The 26962-nt window shown below is 44.2% G+C and overlaps 1 protein-coding gene across 1 annotated transcript in view; it reads right to left on the bottom strand.

Annotated features, from left to right (window-relative positions):
• The window catches only part of CUL3 (cullin 3), a 580651-nt gene that overhangs the window by 275807 nt on the left and 277882 nt on the right, over nt 1-26962 (bottom strand). Inside the window, exon 9 of the mRNA XM_078665956.1 lies at nt 12096-12266. Within this exon, the coding sequence (XP_078522082.1) occupies nt 12096-12266 (171 nt within the window). The remainder of the gene's footprint in view (nt 1-12095; nt 12267-26962) is intronic.

Raw genomic sequence — 26962 nt, 5'->3', positions numbered from 1 at the left:
GGCGTTAGCGGAGGATGACCGGGGGCCTTCCGAACCGCGCACGCACCATTTTTTTCAGCACCGCGGCGGAATGTCCGTCGCGGCGAAGAGGATAAATCAAGTTGGAAGCAGCATCGCATCACAGTCATCATCCTTGATGTCCTGGGTTGCCTGATCTACCATTACAGGTTCAGAGTCAGAACCAAAAATACAATGTAGCTTCTCATTGTAGGTACAATGTGGCAGAGGCACAGGATTAGAGTCAGGGCGCAGGACTAGTTGCGGTGTGGTGGCAGAGGTGGGAGGGGTATTGGGTCAACATCAGATCATTTGCCAGGACAGGTGGCATGAGTACCAGCATAGCAGCAACCTGAGTGGATCTTGAGGCTGGAGCAGAAGTATGAACCAGTATCAGGACAGGGCTAGTAGCGGATCCCAGGTGGAGTCATCAACAAGGGTTAGGTGAGGTGTTGGGGGGTGGGACTGGGGTTAAACACCCACCAGCGAATATACCACTTCACATCGCATGCTTTTACAACGCACGCCATTACAACGCAGTCGTTACAACAACTGCGTTGTTACATCGCATAAGATTATAACGCAGTTCATTACAACGACTTGCTGTAGGGGGTGCGCTGGACTTAGGAATAGTATCATTTATTATCCCAACTCCAGTGTGTGCAACAGTAGGGAAGGTGTTGGAATAGTAAATTATACTATTCCTTAATTTTGCGCGCCCCGCTACAGCAAGTCCCTTTAGCGACTTGCATTGTAATCGTATGCGATGTAAAAACGCGGTTGTTGTTATGGCATGCGTTGTAATGCATGCAATGTGAAGGCTGTTGCCTCCACCAGCACTAAACCTGGTGGATACGAACCCATTGTGCTTGTGAAGAACTTTCCAATTCTTCTCTCATTCCTACACTTGTTGACACACCCTGCTGAATAGGGTTGCAAATTCCCTGTTGAACCTTGGCAGGTGCTCCGCTAGAAGAATGTGAACCTAAATGGCATATTACCAAATCATTTGGGTCAATGCCAACAGCTGTTACCAGTGAGCGCCTCCCTTGCTTCAGAATTTAATACACCGCAGTCATGTTATGCGTTTTTGTCAGGACTGGTTAGCCTCAAATGAGTGCAAGATGCTCAGAGTGCTAATTCGATTAACACAAGTGCCAGGTAAATGATGTGACAAACCTAGTGCTTTTACATTCAGGTACCACCAACAGGATTTTGAAAAGTATTCCCAACCCAAGTCCTCGGCATGGTCACTTAAAGTTGAGGGTCCAGAAAAGGCCTGCTCAGCAACAGATTTTTGTAGTTCCACCAAAGGAGTGTGGGCTGGATTCTGGCTCTGCTAACACAGGATCTTCCCATTCACCCTTTGCTTGCGACCAATGCTTTGTCAGACACTCTTACAGAGGAAGCATGTGTAGTCTTGCATGTGGCTAAATTGCTTTGCACAAAGCAATCATCCCTACCAGTTCATCAAAGTCCTCACAATAGGAGGACATGGTGTATTAAAAAAGAAAGAAGCAGCAGTCTTTGGAATGTCATCACCCTCTCTTGGTTAGTGTAGCTTTCCTCGTGACGGAGTTTCACACAGCCATTCTCGATACAACCTGATTTCCATTGGTGCTGTCTTTATCCTGGTTAAGTAAGGAGTCACAAGAAATCTCATGACCAACCCTTAAGAAAAACAACTTGCTACCATCTTTGCCCAACACTAGGTGGCATGAGTACGGAGAGAATGTGTCTCTACAGCAACACATGCAATTAACGCCACATTATTTTTATAAATCATCCAACCCTTTGATCTCCATTTGGATGCGCAGAGACCTTCAGGCGTAGCAACTATGTTAGATTCTGATATGAAAGACTCCATTGCCAAAAAACTGCACGTGCAGACAAGGAACCTGAAAAGGCTCTTTCTTACACATAGAAATAGATTAGCAAGCAGCGCTGACCTATGATCATGTCAAATGAAGGAAAAAGGTGGAAAAACGTATCAAAGTGGTAAATTCCTCAGAATCAGTTTGACTTGTCGCTAAGTAACTATAATCAACCGATAAAGGACCTCTTTAATTATAGTGTACACACCACACGCTAATAGAAACTGAAAGGTTTCCGAATACATAGGTAACCCCAGTACTCAGCGCCTGATAATGTGAAATTATGTAAGGTGTTTATATGAACTTGAGGTGGGTTCTCAAAAACAAAATGTATGGAAAATTTGCTGTAAATTGCATTTATATCTAGTGTCTTGCTATAACAACACAAGTACTATCATCTTGCACAATGAATATAGACTAATAGCTTTGATAAAAAACACCTAGTAGGTGGGAATATTAATCTTGATAAAATATTGCTCTACTCTCTTAATGAGGCAGGCATGTTCACAGGAGGATACTTAACCATTTGTCTGTATTGAAAAACTGCTCCTAAATTAGCTTGAAAAGATGAATATTTAATCCAAACACAGGAAAGAATATATGGTGCAGAAACACAAGAAACTTGATAAATGAACTTCATAAAAGAACAGCCACAGATTTATCTCTACTTTTTAAAGCTCAATGTTCCCTGTTTAGAAGCACTCTGCCTTATGCTAGAAGCACTCTGCCTTATGCAAGTAGTCCCATTCAGTCAGAGGGATGGCAAATTATCATAATTCAGGAGTAAGCTACCACGGTTCAGAGACCCTGAATTAAGTGGCAAGATTATTTTGCTGTTCCTGGATAACAGATGAGATCCAATTGCAATTTTTTGCAGGGTCTAAGTGAGATCTGGAGCAGAGTGGGGCACCAAATTTTCTAGGCATACATTGAGATAATGAGGATGATAATGAGAAGGCGTGTGAGATGCTCATGACTTCTGATACCTTCTTTTTACTGCCCATTGGGATGATTCAGGGTTATCAATTGGACTAAGGGATAAAATATACTTGTCTAGATTAGTTTCTTTGTGGCAAAGACTGAAGGTAAAAAGTTACTATTTCAAATTTTCATCTATTACATTAAGTATAAATCTCCCACAAGCCTTCTGTAGTTGACCTGGATTGAATTCCCACTCATGGTAGCCCTGCCCTTCACAACATGCATTCAGTTAGGACACTCTGTACATGTAGCAGCTCTAGACGTGACTGATGGACTCCCTAGTCATAGTGCCCATGTCCACAGGGATTGCGTTACTTTAGAAATGTTGATGGTGTCTAATGTTTCCAAATGTTCATAGGTCCGAGAAGGATATGATGAATTCCATCATATTTAGCACTGTTTTCTCTAGGATCGATGGGAAAAGCAAATAGAGAGAAACGTACACCTACAAGCTCAAGAACGCTGATGTGAAGTCTTTCACTCTTGGACCAGAGCCACTTCACGGTCAGTTTTTGAAGGTGATTTCCCATATGGGGAGTAAAGCATTAGTTACCAACGTGAAACGAGGCTTCGAGGAAAAGATAGGAGTGAAACTCCTGAGACTGTTGACATTCTGGTACCATTACAACACTTGATTAAATGTAGGGGTTTCCTGCATCATGGCTTCTTAAGGGTGCACAGCCTCGCCTTAGTGCTGGCTCAATTGTTCTCATGCCCGACCTGTGAATGGGAATCTATGCAATGCTCAAGAACACCATTCTTAAGGGAGCTCAGAAATACCTCAGAAAGCTGGCGAGTAAAATGGAAAATCATCAACATATGATTGTAACACTACAAATCATCCATCTGTGATGATGTCTGCTCCAAAGAATTGCAATCGATTTGATGAATTCAGAACTTAATCTGGTGAATTTCCGGAAGGGTCTTGCTTTTGATAGCAAGCTTGTTTTTGGTAACCGTGTCTGTCAGACGTTCTAATGAGATAAAACTGTAATCAGTCATTTGATAAGAGTTATGTTTTTCTCAATTCCGGTGAGATGTCACTGAGTCCAGATATTGTGTGAATATACTTGAAGATTATCAGAAACCAATAACTACAATTGAAATTGCAGAAAAGTATGTGCTTCGGTGTTTAGATGTATTAGGCTATGTAAATAGTGGTCTCAGATACACTATACAAAGGATGTGATCTTGCTCAAGTTGAGGGACAAAGTCTATTGAATTACACAGGAAAATTTCAGCGTGCGTATGTTTATTCATCAAAAGTTCAAGATTAGAAGCCTTCCGTATTAATCTTTCAAAATAGTAGTTTCAAGCACTTGGTTAAATGGAACCTTTTCCAACACCATCACTTTCCAGAGAAACCATAGATATTAAATCTTTTTTCCCCGCAGAGGAACATGTGACGATTCTGTTGAGAATTTTCTAATAATTCAGTTTTGAAGCTTTGCTGAGGGACATTTGAATGGTATTAGATTCTGTCAGATTTTCACTGAGTACCAGTATTTTCTCCAATTGCGGAATAAAGATTTTGAGGAAGGTATAATTTTAGGTCAGTTTTGTTTAAATATTTGGGAACTGTTGAGAGAGCCATTTTAGGTTCGGTAGCATCCTGTATACACAATTCTGTCCCTGTTGCTCTCAAGAGGATGAACCAGTTGAATTATACTACTATTATCCTGATAAGAACCCAATATGTTCATTTCTTGCCTTACTTCTGCACCCAATGAAGGGACAAACATTTTTAAACTCTTTCTGAACAAGTATGGTCATGGTTTTGGCCACTGCAGCATGCACTCATATAGCCAAAAAGCTTTTTTAAGTTACTTTAAAATGTTAGAAACACTGGACACGGCCAGTATCACCATCTGAATATTCAATTTGATGGAGGTATACTTTAGCAAGCCCTACCTCCTTAGAACCGCTATGCCTGCCATGAGATGCTTGCTAGTACAAGGACCACTGATGTCTCAATCGTTTACATATTATACCTCTGACCTTTTCTCAGAATGCCATTTAATTCATGTTGTTTGCTTTTAAGTAGGAATGGAATAAGGGTTTTCACCACTTGCCACACTGCACTTCATACTTCGAAGTTAGATCTGAGGGAGCTGTTGGGTCTAACTATGAAAGAAGCTTTAGTATTATAATTATATCACTTTTCACTCACTGTTGGCATTCAAAGATCTTTCTTCGCCTTCCCCTTTCCCCTAGTTCTTAGGCCATTCACGTTCCATGTCACAATTTTTAACTCGTCCATGAAAATTAAGTTATTTTTTCCTGGATTGTAATTTGACCTTGTTTGCTAGTAGTTTCACACATCGGACAAATATATATTTTTTTCCAAATTCTCCCCGCCCAAAATAAGTTTTAAAGTGCAAAAGAAAGAAGAACAAATTTTAACCTTACCCCCACCCTGGAGAACCCTCCCTGTAATCATTGGGCGATCCCTGTTGCCCTATTTGAGGACCACAATCGTGAAGCTTAATTTAAGAATCTAGGCTCCCAGTAGAACTTCTTACTAGTTGTTTTCATATGTTCTAAGAACGAAAGAAGCTTCAGTATTATTCTTCTTACCAAACACTAACCTTCTTCATTGCTGATTCAAGATCAGGAGCTAGGAAGAAGAGTTCAGAGGTTTTCGATTCATACTGCTGTTAGTAAGATTCATGTCAATATTTGTCATAAGCAAACACAAGCAGATGATGGACGTAGCGCTGAAACTTTTCAGACACTCACCCCAGTCACAGATCTAGGTTGACTCCATCATCATTCTTTAGCCCACTTTGTCACCTCAGTTCAGACCCAGCTATATGCAAATCAGTCTTGACCCTGTGCCTCATGGGAACAGTCCAGCCGAACTGCCAAGCCAGAACTTCCCTGAACCGGAAACAAACATCCTGGGACCGGTTTCTGGGTAACACCTATCATCAGCCAGGCTAGCTTGAATCCAGTGGCAAAGTGAGCAAGGGACCAACGTCTGGGCATACCCTGCCAACTTAGGGAGAAAAAAGCAAACACAAGGAGATGATGGACGGACGCTGAAACTTTTCAGACACTCACCCCCAGTCACAGATCTGGGTTGAATCCATCATCACTCTATGAATGTTTGTCATAAGGCACCTCTGCCAGTGTTCTATTTAGCCTGACTTCACAGTGGAGATGGAGTTGAGAAAGGTGCATTAAATAAAGAGATTATGAAAGGCGGTCTATTTGCCTCCTTCTCATTGTTATTTCCCTATGATAAATGCATTGTCTATCGGAAACACAATTATGATCAGTGTGTCAGGGGCCAGATAAGGTATCATCATTGATCTTCACATCATATGAGCTCGATATTAAGGGCTTCGCCATCATCAGAGGTAGTGGTCAACAATGAAACGTCACTCAAGGAGCAATAACAATGCTTACATACATATAGAGCAAAAATTAGCCTAGGGTACAAGGCAACTAATGTAATTAAGTGCCATTACCTTCACCGCTGGCAGGGTCAAGACTAATTTGCATATGGCTGGGTCCAAACTGGGGTGGCATGGGGGGCAAAAAAACAATTCCCAGATCTGTGACTGGGTGCAACTGTTTGACAATGTTCAGCATTCCAGCCATCATCTTTTTGTGTTGTTATAGCTGCCCTAAGTGTGCCCTAAAGTGTGCCACTGTATTCAAGCTAGCCTGGCTGATGAGGGGTGATGCCCCAAAACCGGTCCCAGGATGCTTATTTCCAGTTCAGGGAGGACCTGGCTTAGCAGTTCGGGCTGGACTGTTCCCATGAGAAGCAGGGTCAAGTCTGACTTGCAAATAGCTGGGTCCAGACATGGGTGGCATGGTGAGCAAAAGAACAATGGAATTAACCCAAATCTCTGGACTAGGGTGAATGTTTGATTGGTTCAGCATTCCGTCCATCATTTGTTTGCGTATCAATGTAATTAGGCACAGTACACTCCAATGTTTTTAATGTAAGGAGGATTCTCAAACAAGGTGAATAGTCCAACTCTATGTCAAGGGAGCAAACATTTTAATCTTTTGCTGCTTTGATTAGCATGGTTTAGTTTGTACAATAAAATGGAGTTTAACCAAATACATATAATTTCCTTTCATGGAATTTTTACAGGTAACAAAGTTACTTACGTTCGGAAATGCTCTGAGGGATTATCTAATCGCAGATCCCTCACCTTTTCAATATCCCCAGACTGGATCTGTAGAGGGCTTTAGCAATGCTCCTGTAATCCAGTAGATTGCGTCGTGTGGTTCCATGCTGAATCCATACTGTCCTAGAAGTGACGCTGAGCTGCCTATAAAGAGTTTATTGCGACTATTTATTTCATGCCCTCAAGGAGTAGAACAAATTGTTTCAGACGGTGAGCTGATTCCTAACTTGGGATCTTCTTAGATGGTGAAGGTCATTCCACAGAATGGGGAGGTGAGAAGACAATAAAGAATCTGCAGTTGGAAAATCCACCAAAAAGAGCATCACCAAAGGTAAGTTACTTGCTCTTTTAATGGATACTTCTAACTGCAGATCTCGCACCTTTAGAATAAATACTCTAGCAGTACCTTTCAAAGGTGGAGGGTCAGGAGAGAACACTCAGACAAACTTCCGCAGAATCAAGTGGACGACATGACTTTCACACATGATCTGACAGTCAAGGGAGTATTGTTTTGTGAACATACGCACTAACGTCCACGTAGCAGGCTGGCAGGTGTCTAGAACCGGTACCCCTCTCGCCAAAGCTGTTATAGCAGTCTTGGGTCTGGTGGAATGAGCCCACAGGCCTGTAGGTGACTGTTTCTTGGCTACTGGGTAACAGAGAATAACCTAAACTGTCAGCCTCAACAGGGTTCTCTTCTGCACCACATTAGTTTATTTGCCCTTGTGGAACTTTTAAAGAGCTCATCATTCAAGTGATGTTTCTTAGTGTAGTTGACGGAAAAGCTAGTAGTTCTATTACAGTCAAGACAATGAAGCCTCTCCGGATCCTTTGAGGGAGTGAGGTAGTTTAGCCACTGAGGAAGTGAGCCACGGCCTCCAGTAGGAAGGCAGCCTTGGACTCAGTACCAGTTTGTAGAGAAAGAAGGTGGTGTAGGGTGAAATGATTAAAAGCACCTGCCGTTTACTTACAAGCAGTGTTGATATTTTGGCCATGAGGTAGATCGCCTATAGTAGAGGTCTTCAATCTGTGGGGCGTGACCCCCCCAGGAGGGCCGTGGAGTCCTGGGAAGGGGGTCCTGCATTGCCCAGCCTCACTTGTGCCTGTAATCCAAAACGTTTGCTTTCGTTTTGGAAAAAGACAGCTGTCCTGGGACGGCTAATTTAGATTGTTATCAGCTGAAGTTTCATTAATTGAGTCTCTAGTGAGGTGAAATGCTTTCGTGCCAGGGTGCCTGCTTGCCTGAATAAAATGGAAATGTCCCTATCAGTTAATCTGCAAGTGTAATGGGTGCAAAGAGTTAACAACGGGCTGTGAAGTGATTGCTTTTAATTTTAACTGCATTTACACAGTCCTTAGTACCCCTAAAGAGGTGTTGAAGGGAAAGTTATGAAAAACAAAGTGCATGACATACACTGTGGTATCACTAAAATCTACATTGTAGAGGCACTTTTATTGTAAAACTATTTTCACATGTGTAATGCAAGTATAAAATAATGACTTACATATTCGCAGTACTTTCTGTCATAGGCAGTGACCTTGTAGTACTAGAAATACACGTCACTTTTCTCCACTGCACCAATCAAGATTTAATTCAGTGACAATCTCGTCACAATCTGCAGTGCATTAACTAATAGAGGTTCATAATGTACTACAATTCATTCCTCACTGGGCAACAACTTTTTAAATGTATTTTTCATTACATTGCCCTTTTTTTTATTTGTAGATACCTGATGGAGAAAGACCTAAAAAAAGTACAGAATATATTGGGGCTTATTTATGAGAGGCTTGCATTGCCAGAGCATCACTTTTTTTGACGCTCCTTTGGCTCAAGCATCTCAACCATACTTATGAGGCGCTGCAAAGTCACCCTGCATGGCTTGCATGGCCTCATAGATATGGATTAAGACATAGCAGCGCAAGTCACTGTTTTGAAATACTCTGCTTCAAGGAGGTGTTCCATGGGCTTTGTGTGGGGTTCCCACGCAACGCCCATGGATTTTGATGCTGCCCCATATTTACAAAATCATGTAAACCTGGGGCAGCTCCAAAAACTGATGCCTCCCCAACGGAGGCGTAAAAAGGACAAATGTTTTCATTTCTCCTCTTTCTTTCCTCTTTTCATGCGTGCTGCATTCTGCAGCTCACACAGAAGTAAGAAAACGCCTCTCTGGATAGTTTTGGTGAAGGAAGGTGACCCTTCCTGTACAAAACCAATCCTGCCTATGTTGGTGCTACACAGCAATTTGTCCGCCAACGCAAGGGAAAAGGACAGGAAAGCACTGTATTTCATAAATACAGTGCATTCTAGCCCTTTCACATTAGCATAGCGCAGTACAGCAAGAAGACTAGCAGCGCTGCCCTACGCCAATTCCTTATTCATGAGGCCCTTTGTTTTTAGATACACCTTTGACCACACCCCCACGCTCATTGACCTTTGGTTTGCTAAACACTGTTTAATATCATCTGCCCACCGTAAAAAATATTTGCTGTTGGAATTTGGGACGTTTATGGTTGTTTATAGTGGTCGATGATGAGGAGTACCAGGTTCTAGGAATTTTTGTCAGAAGGGGGTCCTTACACCTAAAAAAGCTTGACAAGGGGGTTCCGGCATCAAAAAGTTTGAAGACCTCTGGCCTATAGTGTTAAGAGCTTTAAATAACAGCAGTGCATAAGTTCAAAGGACCTGCACATGAGAAATATCAAGACCAAGGTCAGATTCCCTTGGGGCTTAACAAAAAGTTATGAAGGGAAACATCTGAGTCAAAGCTTTTTTTTAAATGCATCACAATCTGTTATTCAAACAAATACTGTTTGTTAGGTGCAATCTAAAGAACATTAAACAGTCTAGCTTACAAGGTGTCAATGTTTTGGCCACCAAAACAAGAAACACATTTGCACCTGCGCCCATGTAGGTTGATTTTATGGAAGGGCCTCTGGCAGCAAGGAAGACATCTACCACCACAGCCAACAAGTTAAAAAAAAGCACCTGGTTGCCATTCCCCAATCTTGTGTATTGCTGCATCAGAGTCAGAATCAGAACTAAAAAAGCAATATGAATCCTCTACAGGAAGCAGCCTCAGGACAACGGTGCTGGATTGAAATCTGACTTTGCAACCGCTGGTTGCACTTTCATAATTTCATAGCATGGCATAGAGCTGGAACAGACAGACGCCATTTCAGGGTTGGAGATTATTGAATGATCAATCCCCCACCAGTGAAACTGATATCAATGCCAGTACGGATGGAACTGGGTATCGGTTTAGACATCCATGCCAAAGTCAGCATAGACTTCTTACAGGCCCCAGGGGACAGAGTATGAGCGGAAGACCCACTCACAGAAGTCTGACTGGAGGCTCCATTGGGCTCAAAGGCACGCCATTGAGAGCCAGAATCAAACAAATGGTCTGCTGAATGGCCTCTTTGAATGTAGCTATCTGCTGCAGGATTGACAATGGCGCTGGGATTTTGGAGCGCGCTGGGGCCAACTGCAGAATTGATTAGCACCTACGCACTAGACTCTGAGCGATGGGGTGGGTTTCAGTCCTGCTTGGTCTACTTGAGTTTAGGCTTCAATTTGGCATACTGGAAGAATCCGAGCTAGCGGAGGATTTTTCAAGCAAGAGGCCTCACGACTGAGTCAGGCATGTGTCTCGGAGGGGACCCATGTTTAAACCACAAACTCTTCTTGTGTTTGATGATAGAGTTTTGCTTCTGGGATAAAGGAGGGCACACTCGTCGTGCCCATAGCCTAAGCACCACTGACACTTCATGTTGGTCTGTGACTGATTTCTGAATCCGGCACTCTACCCTTTTTGAATTCGGTCATTTTCAGTGGGGACAACATTCCCTAGTACATTGTGAAAAGTTCAGGAGTCACTAGAAAAAACTACAACATTTGTAGCAGAGACACGGACTTCAGTGTGCACGAGAGGCACTCATGTGGCTCTGCCCTGGCTCCGAGGAGGGGGCGATTTACAGACTCCTTCAAGCCACCTACTGGCACATTGGAGCATTGCTAATGGATTCTACAGATTAAGGGGCACATTATGATGGCGGACGGACCTGAGTCCGTCCGCCACCATAGAGTAGGAGGGAACCTCCGCATGGCCTGCGGAGGTCCCTCCAGTGCGATTATGATGTGACCGCCACCCTGGCGGTCACATCCTCTATTTTTAACATTGCGGCGGGTGCGGCTTCAAGCTGCACCCGCTGCAATGTTAAAAATGCACGCTTTGCATTTGTATGTAGAAAGTGGCAGGCACCGCGGGTGCCTGCTGCTTTCTGCATACAAATGCAGGGGGGTACCATAGGTACCCCCCATGTGCACCCCCCACCCCCGCTTCACCTAGGGGGCCCGCAACGGGCCCCCGCAGTGAAGTTACACATGCTTTTCCACGTCGGAAAAGCCGCCGCGGAAAAGCATGTTTCTGAGCCCATCCTAATCTGGCTGACGGTGTCTGAGAGACACCGTCACCATATTAGTGCTTTTCCGCCGCGGTTGTAAGCCAACCGCGGCGGAAAAGTAGCGGACGGAAACCAGGACCCACCAGCCATCCTAATGTGGCGGTGGGTCTTTGGTGGGTCCGCAGAGGATTTTCCGCATCCTCCGGGCCGGCGGTGGCTTCCGCCGGGCCGGAGGATGCGGAAAATCCTCCATCATAATGAGGCCCTAAGTCTGATGCCTAGCAATATTCTAAAAGTTAGAAATCTGCGGTTTGCAACATCCAGCAGAAATGTGCTTACAGAAGTGTCAAAAATATTAACTAAATTCACATTATACAGAGTAAAATTGCAGTAGAAATTGAACAGTCTTACAACGACAAACATAAACAAAAAGTAAACTGAGTGATAACTTTAATACCAGAAACATAACACGCCATTTAAAAAACAATTTCACTACATTGAAACAGAATAAGACTATGCAAACAATGGGTTTTCTTCTCAAGGTATAGTGGGGTTCCAATATGTGCGAAAGATACATACCACATTTGGTAAATTAAAATTCAGCTGAACTCCAAGGGCTAGATTCAAATATACAATGCCACTATTTACAAACATTAATATTAATGAAAATGTATCATATGCCTCTTACCTTTAATTTAGAGATCATATTTTTTTCTGAGTCATCAGAAACACTTTTGTTTGTAAGTAGTCTTCTGGCTAAGTGTTGCTTGTAATATCGTTCAAACACATCTTTTTCCTGCATAAACCTGAACAGGACCATTGCCTTGTCCAATATAGATTCCACTTCTTGTTCGGTCAGCTTTAAAGAAATGTGTACACTAACGATTATCTGGGACAATTGCAGTTGAATTACATTATTAACAAAACCAACATTTAAAACTTAACAAGAACCGAAATCTATTCAAATAATAAAAAAATTAAAAAATCACAACAAAATGTAAATGAGTGATTTCATGATTTATACAACAGTGGATTCTCATAGTGCACCGTGAAGGATCCTCAGACTACTGGTAAATAATGTGTGACCTGCAGGTCCTTTTGCACAACTTACTGGCTTCAAATTATACATACCTTGCGGCACAAATGAATAACCGGTTCAGGACAAATAAGGCAGTGCTACATCTTGTTTGGTTAGGTTTTCGAATATTATTCAATCAATTGTGCGCCAAAAAATTAATAATCTGAGGACGTTGGATCATAATAGCTAAGTAAGCAGAAAACAGTCACAATCTATGAAAAAATACCTGAGACCATTATATTAACTAACGAATGAAAGAACTTTCTCATTGTTCCTCGTCACTGAGACACAAGAGTAGTTTTGTGGGAGTATAAACCCACATTCAGAGTATTAAGAGTGAGGAGTCAATATGGCTGTTGGCCCGGTCTGCAAGAAAGAATGCACAGAGCACTGACACAGATACAAGGACACAAGGTAAGCACTCTGAACTACAGCTCTCATAGCCCATGAAAATGGTCTAACCCATGAATCCTATGTTGAACACACCAGTGGCATACAACTTATTTCCTTCTAACTCCATCTCTCACAGGCAATCAACAGTCAAAGCTATCAAGAATGAAAGCTATCTGTGCCAATGCCTGGAATGGAAATATCTCCATGCACAGTATTACATCCTCATCTCCCTCATACCTGACCCCAGATGTAAAACAAATCGGGAAAAATATAACCTTGCAGACCTCACATTTTCTCAATATGTTAACACTGAAAAAGAAAAAAAGAAAAACGTTCCTCTCGTTGGCCACCTATATCACTACATTAAAGAAAACATAACAACCCCCCCACCCAATTTCTCCATCTTTCTGCCCACCATATGGAGAAAAACAAATCACTCTGCAGTCTTCGATACACTATCCCCTATTTCTGCTGAAATCTCAATCATAAGCATTTTATGGCCTGATGGCCCTACATGCTCACTCCAGTGTTAAGAAAACATCAACAATATGACTACAGTAATGTCTGACTTGATATACAAATAGTACAGCTGAGAAGTTCAGATTCACTGTAATAGTTTAGCAGTCCTCCTGAGAAAGGCAGCCATTAACTAGCTCAGCCAAATTAAAAGCATAGCTGTTGAAATATAGAATTGGTTCTAATCTGACCGCTGTTGCTTGGAAGGTGTTTCCAAGTGTGGGTTATGTTCATTTTTCTTCCAAATCCCTATTTTGGAAGAAAAACCCTGGTGCAGAGTACCACCGTACTATGCTGATAACCTCATCTATGCACAGCATATATTAAAAAAAGTCTGAAGTTACCCTATGTCAGATTTAGTCACTCAGCCATACACTGGGGACATTTTCTAATTTGACTGGCTAGTTTTTAGATAAATGGTCTTCGTTCTCTCCAATCCAATTACCTCCAACTTTTATGCAAGTCTTGGAGCAGTGATGAAAGTGTGACAACTAATCCTTAAATGCACCTTGCTAAACAAAAACAGAGCTCCCTAGATCTTACATCTGAGCACTCATTGGGAGGGATATATTACTGCTACTCTAGAGTAATGTGGTTAGATATTACATATTCCAAAAGTGCAAATGAAGCAAACACATCCAGGATAAAGTATCACAGAAACAAGTTCTGAGAGTGAATTGGAAAACTTAGTACCACAAGAGTTGCTGACCGAGTTAGAATAAATAGACAAAAAAGATAAAGGTCGTTTCAACAAGAAGGAAAAGATGGGCAGTGGCAGAAGACCCAGGAGTGTCTTGGTATTATTCAATGCGTAAATGCATACATTATCAGTAAAGTATTGCAAAAAGAAATATCTTTCATTGTGATCCGTGCAACTACTTGGTCACATACGAAGATAGAAGTCCATAGGCAAAATAAAATTAAGAATGTTTCTACAAAAGAGATGAACCTACAAGTAAAGTAAAGGATACAAAAGACTGTGGTAAAAAGTCATTTTTATGTCTTGTACTGAAGTTAGTTTTTGCAGCAATTACTGTAAATGATTTGAAAATAATACATTTTAAAAGTTCAATGATAAAAGAGAAAATACTACAAAAAAGGACGCTGATTCAGAAATTTTACAATGATAAAATGGTGAGATAAATGAGGACATTGATGATGTACAAGAGAACTCTTATGTGGACATTGTAAGGAACACCACATGGAGTATTATTCCACAATAAGCCATGTAGTGGGATAGGCTATAAGGCATAATTAAAAAATCTGTTTGCTAATAGAAAACTTAAGCACATCATTTTTGTGTGCGATTGCAAAATTTCATAAGGAATTGAGAAGTCCACTATTGCCATCTCTTTGTGGTAGGGTTAGACTGAAGTTTCAACCATATACTATTCACATAGACCTATTTACAACCATCAGTAATAGAATGGGTTAATACAAACATGTATTACAAAAGGTGGAACAGACAGTAAATCAAGTTATATGCGTTTGGAGATTTTAAAATATGAAGATCAAGAATAATCAGACAAGTGGATCTGTCATAATATTCTGAGCACGCATATCAAATAAACAGAGCAATAAAGAGGAATTTGAGAATGTTAAATAGAAATTTACAATAAATAGATATTTTGTGGAAAAAAAGGTAAGAATTCACAAACCAGACTTCAAGTGATTAAATTCATAGCAGTTAAAGAGGAGAAAATGTGAAAACTTTTAATGAGTTGAAAAGAGTACTGGGTTGAACTCCTTGATTCAGTGAACCCACATGGGCAAATACACCATAAATTATTATGTTTTACGTATGCCTTATATATTGGGTAAGATGTACTTTCAATTTATGGATTACAATGGAAAGAGAAGAAATATTCCTGAAAATAGATGTAAGGGATTCACTGGGGAAAGCAGACATGTAACATACTGAAAAGGGAAATGTCTGCTGGCTATTTTGAGAGAGCACCAAATATGATACGTGTTTACAAACATAGGCTGTTCAAGAGAAAGAAAAATAGTTACTTACCTGTAATCTGTGGTTCTCCAGTATTGGTGTCTTTCATAGATTCACATGCCTGAATGATTCCCCGTCGTCGGAGTGGGAGTCCCAGGGTACATAAAAATGCAATAATATGCATATAATAACCAAAAAACCTTGGTAACAACCAACCAGGAAGTAAAGCAGCCCTAAGCTACAAGAGCAAAAACTTCCACACTTATGACTATCCTAGTCATTTTGTATAGACCAAACTGCAGCCAATCAGGCGACAGCACCCACCAGAATGTTCTCACCAGAGGCTCAGGCTCTCAGATTTTCTCGCACAGGAGTGAAGCCAACATAATCGCCAGAGGAGGTGGGCGGGTGCATGTGAATCTATGAAAGACACCAATACTGGAGAACCACAGATTACAGGTAAGTAACTATTGTTCTTCTCCAGTATTGGGTGTCTTTCATAGATTCACATGCCTGAATCAGAGTAGATAGCAGTACAAATCATAATGCTCATAGACGCTCCTTGTTTCATAGTACATATGCATGCTGTGCAAAAGAGAATAACATGTAAAATAAGCGTCTAAAAAGAGCATATAGGAGGAGGGAGAACAGAGGCTCACCTTATTTGAAATGATTGCGAAGAACTGCTCGTCCCACTGAAGAATCTGCATCACTTGCAGCATCCAAACAGTAATGCTTGGTGAACGGCTGGACCAAGTTGCCGCTCTGCAGATCTGATGGAGAGGCACACCAGCGAAAAGAGCTGTAGAAAAGGAGACCGCTCTTGTAGAATGTGCCCTTGGCAAAGACTGTAGAGGTCTTCCCGTTTGTTGAGGACACAGACTGATTGTTGAGGACACAGACTGATTGCTGACACCCAGCGGGTTATGGTCTGCTTGGATACAGCGTATCCTTGACGTAGCCTTCCATATGCTACAAATAATTGATCTGTCTTTCGCAATGTTGCAGTTCGCTGGCGATAGAATTTGACACATCTCCTGATGTCTAGGGAATGCAAGGCTTTTTCCGCCGCTGTTTGCGGATTAGGAAAAAATGTCTTTAGAATTACTGGCTCATTAAGATGAAAGTCAGATGGAACTTTAGGCATGTAACTTGGATTAGTACGAAGCACCACTGAATTTGAAGTGAATTGTAAAAAAAGGAGACTTGATGGTGAACGCCTGAATGTCGCTGACCCTACGTGCCGACGGCAGTGCTAAAAGTAGAGAAACCTTCCATGAAAGAAACTTGAGATCCACTTTATGAATAGGTTCAAAGGGGTGACGCACGAGCTGGACGAGCACCACATTTAAATACCAGGATGGAGGTGGACGTCTAATACGAGGAAACATTTGGCATAGACCTTTAAAAAAATGTTGGATTATTCTAGCAGAATAAAGAGAGTTAGAGCCATCTTGACGGAATCTGGAAATGGCTGCCAAAAACGCCTTCAGTGTGGAATGAGATAAGCCTGATCTAGCCAAATGAAGAAAGAACGGCAAGATCTGTTCTGGTTTAGCATGAATTGGATGTAAATTGGCAGAGTGACACCAGGTACATAACCTTTTCCATTTAAGCATGTATGTCTTAATAGTGGCAGGCGCTCTAGCATTGGAAAAAACCTCTTGACAATCCTCAGGTATATCTAAATGGGCGAATTCAATGTGTTGAGGAGCCAAGCTGCTAATTTCAAGGAAGCTGGGTCCGGGTGACAAATTTGACCCCCCTTGCATGGTCAGAAGACTCGGTATTGGTGGAAGGTGAATGGGATCGCACTCCGAGAGGAGGAGAAGCTCGGTGAACCAATATTGGCGAGTTCACCTGGGCGCAATGAGAATGAGGCGACACTGCTGTCTTCATTTTCCGGATGACTCTGGGAACCAAAGGAATCGGAGGAAAGACGTATGCAAATATCTGAGACCAGTTCATCGAAAGCGCATCCCCGCATGAGTCCTTGTGGGGAATCCAGCTTGCAAAGTGTGGGCATTTTCGGTTCTGAATTTTTGCAAACAAGTCCAGGTCAGGGTGACCCCACTCTCGAAAGACTCGGTCCAGAGTTGGTTGATGGATCTCCCATTCGTGATTGAATATTGCAGATCGGCTTAGAGAATCCGGTAGTACATTGGACATCCCTGGAACATGAACTGCTGAAAGATTTATCTTGTGATCCAGAGCCCAATCCCAAATCTCAAGGGCTTGCTGAGAAAGAAGGGCCGATTTTGTACCCCCTTGCTTATTTAAGTAATGCATACTTGTTGTATTGTCTGTCCTGATTAGAACTGCGGGCCCTTGATTACTGTTCGTAAGGACTTCAAGGCCAGAAAAATAGCTCGCAGCTCCAGCAGATTTAAGTGCCATTTCCTTTGTTGTGTATTCCACTTTCCATTGACCGTCATTCCCTGAAGGTGTGCCCCCCATCCTTCGAGGGAAGCATCGGTGGTGATGGTATAACTTGGCACTTCCGTCAGGAATGTACATCGCTCTTGCAAATTTTTCTTTTGAATCCACCAGTGAAAGGCTTTTCTCATACGGTAAGTTATGCTAATCCTGTCGTCTAACGACCCCGAAACCTGCACCCATTGGAGGCTGAGTTCCTCTTGTAAAGGTCTCATTCGGAGACGACAGTTGGGTATCAGAGGGATGCAGGATGAGATCATCCCTAGAAAAGATTTGAACATACAAACTGAAACTTACTCTTTCTGCTGTAAGAGGAGAGCCATCTTGCAAATCTTGAGCTGCCTTTCTTTTGAGACAAAAGCCTGAGTGTCTAGTGTGGCTCCAAGAAACAACTTTCTTTGTGACGGAGATAGATGGGATTGTTCGGGATTGATTGAGAGACCCAGAGACTGGAATAGTGACAGTACATCTTTGAAGATGTACTCTTACTGTTCCTAAAGAATTGGCCTTGATAAGGCAATCGTCCAAGTATGGAAAAATTTGAATGCCTTCCAAGCGAAGATGCGCCGCCACTGGAGCTAACACCTTCGTGAACACACGGGGCGCTGAACGAAGTCCAAATGGGAGAACCTTGAATTGAAAATCCCTGCCAGCCACTCTGAATCTTAAGAACTTTCTGTGCCCGGGAAGGATCGGTACATGAAAATAATCATCCTGAAGGTCGAGGGTGGCCATGTGATCCTCTTCCGAAAGAAGCTGGAGGATTTCTTGAAGCGTTAACATTCGGAAGGATAATTTTTGGAGGTATTTGTTGAGGGCATGCAGGTCGAGGATAGGGCGCTATTCTCTTGACTTCTTGCGTATGAGTTAGAACCTCGAATAGAACCCTCTTCCTTTTTGCAATTGAGGAACCTTCTAGATTGCTCCTTTCCGAATCATTACATTTATTTGGGAGAACAGCTCCTTGAGGTGAGTTGGTGGTGGACCTTTGGGAGGAGAATTTGGAGGGGTTTTGATGAATTCTAAAGTGTGGCCCCTGGCCACTACATCCAGGACCCACCTGTCCGTAGTAATTTTGGACCAATTCGAGAAGAAATGGGATATTCTTCCTCCAACTTTCGACCTGGGGATGGGCAGAGGTGGTGGCAGGTGGTACGTCTCATTGCTTCCTGGAGGAATCTCGTCCCCGGTAAGAAGGCTTCCTTCTTCCTTGCAAGTAATTGTTACCTCGCTGTCCGTATGTTTGCTGTTTATACGGTTGATACCGTTGGTTACATTGCGAGGACTGGTACTAGCGTTGCTGAGAGTAGCCCCCTCTACTGGAAAAAGATCCACGTCCTTTGGCACCACGAAAGGACGATTTACGAAACTGCAGGCTTCCCAGTGACCTTGCAGTTTCTGTATCCTTCTTTATGGCCTGCAGGGCCTCATCAATATGCTGGCCAAAGAGAAACTTTTTTGCCAATGGAGTCCAGACGTCTGCCATCCCTGTCAGGTGGAACGGTTACCTGTGAAGATGTGTTTCTGGCCCGTCTCTGGGCCGCTTGGGTGACAACTGAATCCGTCTTTGATTGCCCTATAAGGCATGCAGGTGAGGTGAGAGGTGCCTTATACTTTTTGTCTACGCGAGGCATGACTGCAGGTAAAGAATTTGGAGTTGACATGATTTTAAGTCTCTCCTTCCAGATAAAGTCTATTATTGGAATCATCTTCACCTGCCTCTGCGGTTGGTCTTTAAAATCATATAAGAAACAGTCATCCTGTTTCGTTTCCATGGAAATTAGGAACCTTTTTGTTGCTCTTTCCATTATGAGATGGAATCCTCCAATATCTACAGGCGGAGAGTCAGCGGTAGGAGGAGCAGAAGGTGATGGGGTTTGCGTTTGGTAGTCATCCCACTCAGACAGTACAGATTTATCATCCACTTCTTCTTCCCTGTCGTCATCAGTGGTTACAGCCTCCTGAGTATGGTGGGATGGTGCCGGCAAAGGTGGAACTGTGGATCGTATTTCGGGTGCTGATATTGGAGAAGATTGTCTTGGGGGTCTAAACGTTGATGCAGGTGCTCGAGGCATGGGCGTCGAAGGGAGCGACTCTGCCGATTCAGATGGAGGGAACCGGCGATAGTAGTCGTCCAACATATACTGCAAGTTGTTGAGGAGAGCTAACGGCATTTGCGCTGTAGGCACCGTGGCAGGAGCCTGACCTGGCAGGAGCCTGACCTGTAGGCTCAGAAAACTGCTATTACTCCTGGCTGCGCGGAACCTCTCATCCACATCAGATTGTTCTTCAACCTCCTCTGAGTCCAAAGTTGTTCAGGCAACTTTAATGGGGAGAGAGCCGTTAAGGAAGAGCCCTGTCTTTCCAATAAAGAAGCTACCGTAGACGGCGAGGCAAAGGAGGCTGCAGACGGTGCAGCAGACCAAACCTGTAGTTCCCTACACGATGAAAGAAAAGGTGTCGGCGGACGAACCATCGACCGTGCCGTCGACGGAGATGGTGTATGGACTGTGGCCACTGACGAGAGTGAACTTTGTCGACGGGGCAATCATCGTCGATGATGTTTGACGACGAGGCAGTCTTCGTCGACGATGTGGCCGTCGAAGACGATGGAAATCTCGTCGACGGTGAGGTAGTCGACGGCAAGGTGATCATCGTCAACGAGGAATCTGTCGACGGGGTGACTTTCGTCGACGGGATAGGCGCCGTCGAGGAGTTCTTCGTCGAAGATGCGCTAGTCGACGGGACCTTCTTACCCTTCGCCGATGATGGAACGTCGACGATCGAAGATGGGTCGAATTGAAACTGAGACCAGCGTCGACAGGAAAGAAGCCGAAAACATTATCATTTTGGGCCTCGGCGATGAAAAGGTGATCGTCGACGGAGGAGTGAGGTCGTTTTCTGAGGTAAAACTTTCTGTGACAGTCTTTTTGATGGCAAAGACTTTCCAGACTTCCTCTGGGGCGTATTAAGTCCCGATCTTGAAGGTGGAGAAGCCTTTTTTGCGGTAGAGGAGGAAGGCAAACTAGAATCCTTGGTGGATTGAGCTTTTCTCGACACCTTAGCCCCAGGAGAAGATACCGCTTCCTCAATCTTCCTCTTTCTAGAGGACATAGTTGACCCCGAAGCCACACTTCCTACCTCAGATAGGGGGTTGTCCTGGTCCTTGGTTTTCTGCAGCCATAGGAGATGACGGTCTTTCCTGTCTCTGAGGGTCTTCTGAGGAAAGGTTCTGCAGATCTTACAATCCTTTACCTCATGGTCTAGATCAGGCAATAAATACATTTTTTGTGGGGATCTTCCTTAAAAAGCCTAAGCTTCCCACAAGATTCACAAGGCCTGAAGAGAAATTTAGAAGATGACATCTTTGAAGTAGGTAAAAAACCAGCCAAGTTGAGAAGTACTGAGCAGAGCTCTGGAAGACTCCCTTCACACGACGTGCAGTAGAAAATCTGAGAGCCTGAGCCTCTGGCGAGAACATTCTGGTGGGTGTTGTCGCCTGATTGGCTGCAGTTTGGTCTATACAAAATTACTAGGATAGTGTAAGTGTGGAAGTTTTTGCTCTTGTAGCTTAGGGGTACTTTACTTCCTGGTTGGTTATTACCAAGGTTGTTTGGTTATTATATACATATTATTGCTTTTTTATGTACCGTGGGATTCCCACTCCGACGACGGGGAATGATTCAGGCATGTGAATCTATGAAAGACACCCCAATACTGGAGAACGTTACTTACCTTCCGTAATGCCTGCTCTGGTTGAGAATCTATCTAGCTGCAAATTACTAACCAAATCTTTAGCAGTATTCCTGTGCGCCTGTAGGTGTAGTTGAAAGGCTCAGCGGCTCCAGATGTGACGTGCGTGGTGCGTATATATACACGCCACAACAGTGCACAGACATCCGTTCCTTACAAATTAGTATTTCCACACCAGAAGCACAAAGCCACAACAGAAGGCTGGTTGACCAGTGTGCAGATTCTAAGGTCATACAAGGGACATTTTAGTCGGAAAAGTCCAGCTAGCAGAATGGGGAGGAAGGGAGGGACAGTAAGGAATCTGGGGCTAGAGCCTCTCCCAGATAAGTATTTCTGAAGGTAAGTACCTTGCTGTTCTGACAGAGAATTTTAGCTGCAGATTTCTTATGTTAGACTAGATACCAAAGCAATAAGTCCCTGGAGGTGAACCTGTGAAATGGGGCTGTCCAAGAAGTCATGGAGCACCAAACGGGCAAAGTGACCGTCATGAGGGACTGGACGGTCAAGGCAGTAGTGTTTGGTAAACCTGTGCCAGGATACCCACGTAGCAATCTGACTGATATCCAGGACAGGGAGTCCATGAGCTTATGCAGAAGACAAAGTGTTATCTCTGGTGGTATGATCCCGCAAACCCACAGGGGGTTGTTTCCTGGATAATACGTAGCAGATTGCAATGCAGAGTACAATCTATCTAGAGATTATATGTTTCTGCACTGCCTTCACCTTCTTTATGTCTGTGAATTCTACAAAGAGTTGATCGTCCACCTGGTGTTCTTAGGTACAATCGATATAGAATGACTGTGCCCTTTTAGGGTCTAGGCAGTGGAGTCTCTCTTCCTCCTTGGCAGGGTCAGCTGGAGCAAAGAAAGTCAGCAGCATGATGTTTTGGTCAACGGGAAAGGGTGTCACAACCTTGGGGAGAAAAGATGCATAGAATCAGAGAACCATTTTATCTAGAAATAAGTTGGTGTATGGAGGTCGAATGGAAAGAGCCTGCAGTTCGCTGACTCTCCTTCTTTATGGGATGGTCACCAAGAAGAATGTCTTGATTGTCAAAAGTCCGAGAGGACAACTATACATGAGTTCAAAGGGAGAACACACCAATTAGGATAAAACCAAACTAAGATTCCATTGGAGCACAGCAGATGTTTTAGGAGGACACACATGCTGAAGACCATCCAGAAAACCTGTCACAAAGCATGACTTCAAAAGGAAGGGTCATTCCAGTAATCACAAAAAAGCAGAGAAGACTTAAAGACACCCCTTAAATGTGCTCAGAGCACGGCCTTGCCAAGCGAAGGGCAAAACAGACCACCATTTCGGACAGAGATGCAGAAAGTGGGACAATGTGTTTCTCAGGACACCAAAACACAAACTTGTCCAGGCATATACAGTTTTTATTGATGGACACCTTGCTGCCAAGAAGACATCACAGACCTTGGGAGGAAGGCCGAAGACCCTGAACTGTTGCTGTTGAATCACCACACATGCAGGCCGAGTGTGAGCATGTTCTAGTGCATGACCCTGCCCTGTTGCTGCAACAGTAGATTCTTCCGAAAGGGTAGCCTGGTCAGAGGACAGATTAATATGCTCAGGGGTTCTGGATACCACTCTCTGCGCCCAATCCAGAGCCACTGGGATGACTTGGAGGCAATTGGTCCTGACCTTTTTCAGAACTCTGAGAAGGAGAGGTATCGGCGGCAATGTGCTTAGGAGTTCCATCAGATTGCTTCAGACCGAGAGCCACTTTGGAAACTCAAGTAAGCAGAAGTGGTGACACTGCGCGTTCTCGGAGGTGGTGAACAGATTTAGCCGAAGTACTCCTCAGTCCTGAAAAAGACCATGAGCCACTACTGGATGCAGACGCAATTCACGGTTCGAAAGACTTTGTCGATAGATGGCAGGTAAGTTTCAAATGTCAAGCGAATCACCCTCGGCTTCAGAAGATTGATGTGGATACAAGGGGCCTCTGATCATCACTTTTCCCAGATGGCCGCCCCAGCCGAGAAGTGATGCATCGATCACCACTGTCAGCTCTGGGGAGGATAAGAAGAAGGATCTGACCCAATCACGTTCCTTTAACCACTACTGCAGATCTTCTACAGTCTCCCTCGAAATCTGGACTAGTTTGGAGAGATGGTCCGGACGCTGTGCCCCTGGGACTTCCGATCCAACTGCAGAGCCCACATATGCCATTTAGCGAACTTCACCAGGAGGACATCAGATCCAGCAGTCTCAGATTTAGTCTCTCTGAAATCCAGGACTGAGGTTGAAATACCGCCATCATAGCACAAATGTCCTGGACTCTCCAGAGGGTAGGCGCAGAAATGCACTGTGTCCAGAATGGCTCAGATGAAAGGGAGAGTCTGAGAAGGAGACCGGTCTGACTTCAGCATGCCGATAGTGAACCCCAGTGAACGCAGGAGGGCTGCTTAAATATGGAGAGGGTGATGACCAAATTAGGCAAGCCAAACTTCAGCAGTTAGTTGTCAAAGTAGGGCATGACTGGGACCACTGACCTCTGCAGATTTGCTGCAACCACCGCCATCACCTTCGCTAACACCAGAGGCACACTGGTGAGGTCAAAAGGGAGCACAGCAAACTGGAAATGCTCCTTGCCCAGTAAACTGTAGGTAGCAGGGATGTACAAATTAGCGTCCAATGCTACCATACAGTCTCCAGGGTCTAACACAGACAGCACCTGAGAGAGTCTTGAATGTCTTCTTTCGCAGGAAGGCAATGAGAGAAAGCAGATCTAAGATGGGGAAGATGCCTCTGTCCTTGTTAACACCAGAAGGTAGCGGGAATAACAAACCTGACCTACTTCTAATGCTGGCACCCTCTTGATGGCAGACTGGACAGACTCTGGCCTTGGTTTCCATGGGACTTATCCCATGAAAAGGCTGAGAAGCCTTTTGGCTGGGGGACCTGTGTTGGAAAGGATGTGGCTGTTAGCACCTACCATAGCCAGGAAAGGAGTGAAAAGAAGAGTGAGGCTAGTCTAAGACTATAGCATGTTCCAACGACTATACGGTGACCTTATGCTCCTTGAAGTACTGAGGCTATGAATCAGCTTTGTTGCCGAAAAGATGAGTGCCATCGAAGGGCACTCCCATAAGGGATGCCTGAACACCCTCGGAAAAGCCAAACAGCAGCGGCCAGGCGAGGCAGCAGAGTGCCACCTATGATGCAATGGCTCTGCCCAGCGAGTCTGAGGTGTCCAGCCCGCATCCGATGGCAAACGTTGCTGCGTTCCCGTCATCGGTGACAGCTCAGTTCAGAATGCCTGTACCGCCTAAGAGACCATAGGCAGCACTTACACGACGGAGGCCCACAATGTGTGGCTAGAGCAGCCCAAGAGGCACATGGTGTTAACAGACCACAGTGCAAGGCTGGCGGAAGAAAATATCCTTTTCTAAAAAGTATCTAGCCTCAAAGATTCTCTATCCAGTGGAGTGGTAGGGTATGCCAGGATTCACTCTGGATAGAGGTCTACACCACCAGTCTCTCAGGGGATGGGATGCTGGGTGAGGGAAGGTGGTATGCAGGAGTGGGGCAGTAGCGACGTGCAATTGTCCTGTGCACTGGAGTGCCTGTGCAGGACTTGGCCAAAGCCACGAACAGAACATCAGAGAGGGCTTCTTTAAAGAGCAGTAGGGGTTCCGAGTGGGAGATCTATGGCAGCAGCACCTCCGTCAATATATTGGCTTTGACTTCCACAAGAAGCAGGTGGAAGTTGAGGACCTCAGGTGCCCTCCTTACCACCACAGTAAAAGAGTCCCCTTCCTCCATAGTCACACAGGGACGAGAGACCAATCCAGTACCTGGCGAGATGTTCAACCACTTGCATTGGACGGCTCCACATACCAGTTGCAGTCTTCTGACTAGGCCAACGGTGATTCGTGGGGATTAGGGTAGTAATGGGGGTCACAGGACTGCCCCAGCCAAAATCCCCACAGGACCTGTCGAGGAAGGGAGCCACTGTCTCCGATAATCACTGGGGTCCGGTCAGCACGTGTCAACAATGCACAACACCGGGTTGGCTAAGTGTCTGAGTCTGGAACAACTTTAGGGTCAGCTGCGCCGCTAACGGGCACCACGGGACTGAATCCCAGTGAAGGTCATTGAGTCACAACCAGGGTCAGTTCAGAACTGGATCCAGAGGGCCCACACCGGCACAGAGAGTGATCCTGCCATAAGATATCCAGTCAGTGCACCTCCAGGACCTGTAGTGTCTGAAGGCGCTCCAGAGGCATCAACATGGACAAAAGAATGAGGTGCACAGCTTCAAAACTCCCTGAATTGGCGGGGGTGGATCCAGTTCCATGAAACTCAAGGAGGTGTGGAACGGACCAAGCACAGGCTCTGTGGGAGGAGTGCAGAAGTGGGGCCTAAACTTGTGGCGTCACTCCAGAGACTCGTCCTATGACTTGGACTGGCACAGTGAAGTTGAAGAGCACTTGTAGGACTTACGTGCTGATGACATAAGAGCAGCGCGGGTCTAGGACTTTCCATGCCACCGGGACCTGGAATGGTGCGTAGTCTCCCATGTCGGGCTGCCAGAAGCTTCATCTCCCACTCCTGAATCTCTTTGGGATTCATGCTGCGGCAGTTTGGACATATCCTGGAGTAGTGGTCCCACTCCAGACACCAAAGGCAAACTAGAAAGGGGGGGGGAGTGTTTGGCTGTCACAGACGTTTGCCTGTGATAGGCTCCTCAGGGTTTAAAACCCATTTGCTTTTTTAAGGGACATCTCTAGCACACTGGGTGAAGAATTGCTCAAAAAAGGCAACTCCAATGTCAAAAACCTGGTACAAATTGACTAGAGAGCTCAACTCTGATGCCTTGGAAATAGAGGAACTCTTGTAAGCGTGCTGGGGTGGCACCTATATAGACACCGTGCATGTCAGATCAGGTGCAGGCAAGGCAGACGTAGAACCATTGAATACCACTTACTGATATGCATGGGTACTGCTTAAGATGTTCCGGATCCACTCTGACGCCTGCCGATTATTCTAAGGTAAGGAATCAGAGTCTATAAGTCTGTATCAGATTAACACAGTTCAATGCGCAGATTTGAAAGGAAAACAATGAACTAATCGCTTCAAGACAGGACTGCTGTCTTTCTTCTTTGTCTTCTTGATCAACTATCTGGGGAGGCCCTAAAACAAATCTCTCAGTGTATGCTTCACCATAATCATTTTCCATTGTTCCAGGAAACATTTTCAGCGAAACTCATGTTTTCTTGTCACAATAGCATAGTTTGCCCAACATCTTTGTTTTGGTAGAGGTTGATTCTGTCAATGAAAAAGCACTGGTGTTTATGCACAGCTACTTATTTTAAATCATCTGTAATGCCTGGAACACTGAAAAAAGAAAACTAGTCGCATTAGACATCTTCCAAAATTACATAGGGAAAGTATACTAAATATG

This window comes from Lissotriton helveticus, chromosome 11, assembly GCF_964261635.1.
Source record: "Lissotriton helveticus chromosome 11, aLisHel1.1, whole genome shotgun sequence".
NCBI classification, from domain to species: Eukaryota; Metazoa; Chordata; class Amphibia; order Caudata; family Salamandridae; genus Lissotriton; species Lissotriton helveticus.
Note: the sequence above shows the minus strand (reverse complement) of the source record. Positions and strands in the feature narration are given on the sequence as shown.